The sequence below is a fragment of the Olea europaea genome, unplaced genomic scaffold (assembly GCF_002742605.1).
Source record: "Olea europaea var. sylvestris unplaced genomic scaffold, O_europaea_v1 scaffold26330, whole genome shotgun sequence".
In the NCBI taxonomy this organism is placed as follows: Eukaryota; Viridiplantae; Streptophyta; class Magnoliopsida; order Lamiales; family Oleaceae; genus Olea; species Olea europaea.
In genome coordinates this window covers 1-1539 of record NW_019244675.1, presented here as the reverse complement: position 1 = coordinate 1539, position 1539 = coordinate 1, and the positions used below count along the sequence as shown (strand labels likewise).

At 37.4% G+C, this 1539-nt stretch overlaps 1 protein-coding gene across 1 annotated transcript; it reads right to left on the bottom strand.

Annotated features, from left to right (window-relative positions):
* Positions 1-6: 6 nt before the first annotated feature.
* On the bottom strand, positions 7-1366 carry LOC111383223 (DEAD-box ATP-dependent RNA helicase 56-like). The gene is made up of 3 exons (XM_023007307.1): positions 1084-1366; positions 655-886; positions 7-534 (listed from the first exon to the last, which is right to left on the bottom strand). Exons 1-3 carry the CDS (start codon positions 1219-1221, stop codon positions 389-391), a joined length of 516 nt encoding a protein of 171 aa, XP_022863075.1. The 5' UTR covers positions 1222-1366; the 3' UTR covers positions 7-388.
* Between the last annotated feature and the right edge of the window lie 173 nt (positions 1367-1539).

Here is a 1539-nt window from a genome sequence, read left to right as displayed (position 1 = left end):
CTCGCAGAAAATTTCCTACACAGACTAACTAGTGCCACCACTGATGCTCAACATAATGAAACTGATCAAACACGCCGGATATACACCGCCATCTCCCACTAAAATCCTCAACTCTTATCTGATAGAAAACTATAAATTGAAAGTGAAACAAAGGCCTGAAGGAAGAATAAAAAACTTTTACTAGATACAGAGAACCTTGATTACCATTATGCATAAAAAAACCAATACCCTCTCTACCAAGCATATTTACATCAAGCATCACTTTGTGTCAGTAGGATAATTAAACACATGGCTTAGCTAGATGCAATATTTTTAACCACTGCATTCTTGACCAAGTATTGCCTGCAGAAAGTTGCGAGTAAAGGAATAAAAATAGACTTCTAAAAATTCAAGTAGACTGGCCACAGGACATTACGTCTTGCATAAATTTCTTGCAAACTGGTCGGATCTCCTTGCTCAGTGTAGCAGAAAACATCATAACTTGCTTGTCATGTGGAGTCATCTTGAAAATCTCCTGAACATCTCTCCTCATGTCTGGAAGGACATACAGTATCAGAAGAATATAATCAAAGCATATCATTAGCTTGTTTAAAGATTCAGGAATTGGATTGGTTTAACGGCAAAGCTTGACAGGATATTATTCATGTGGCATACCCAGAGACTCGAGCATCTTGTCACATTCATCCAATATGAAATGCCTCACATTTCTCAATGAAAGGTCTTTGTCTCTAGCTAGAGCAAGTATCCTTCCAGGAGTACCAACAACAATGTGAGGACATTCATTCTTCAGAAGATCTTTGTGGATTTTGATGTTGACACCACCATAAAAAACAGAAATTTTAATGTCTGGTAAGTATGTGCTGAACCGCTCAAATTCATTACAGATCTGCAGAAGGGAAACAGTACTAGAAGAGTAAGAAAACTACTGACTAATATCCAGTGCACACATAAAAAGAAATTTCATATACAAGTGGTCCACTGCTTGAGCTTTCATGCATGTAATTCATAACAGTACAATGGAGGGATTTCTAGAACCAAAAGCTAGAAGAGATGTTCTTATAGTCGGTAAGTTGGAGTACATGCCTGGTAAGCTAACTCCCTCGTATGACATAGAACAAGAGCAGCAACTTGACCTGCAACTGGTTCAATCTGCTGCAATGTTGAGAGAACAAACACAGCAGTTTTCCCCATTCCGGATTTTGCTTGGCAAATGACATCCATTCCCAAAATAGCTTGAGGTATGCACTCGTGTTGAACTGATGAAGAATTAAAGAAATTTTGTCCAACCAAGCCACAGTTTCAATTAAAAAGGTTTTACCATTCAACTTCTCCAAGGTAGAGTGATAACAGTGATTTACCTGAGAAACATAAGATAACAATGTAAGCAAAATTCTTTCCTCTGGGCTCTCTTATCTTTTGAAGTCAAAAGTAAAAATTCTTAAATAGCTAGACAATCATTTCATGTCTCAGATTTTTAGTTCCAGTTGTATCTCAATGGTCTTCTTACATGATTGCTACTCCATTAACAATGGTTTTAGG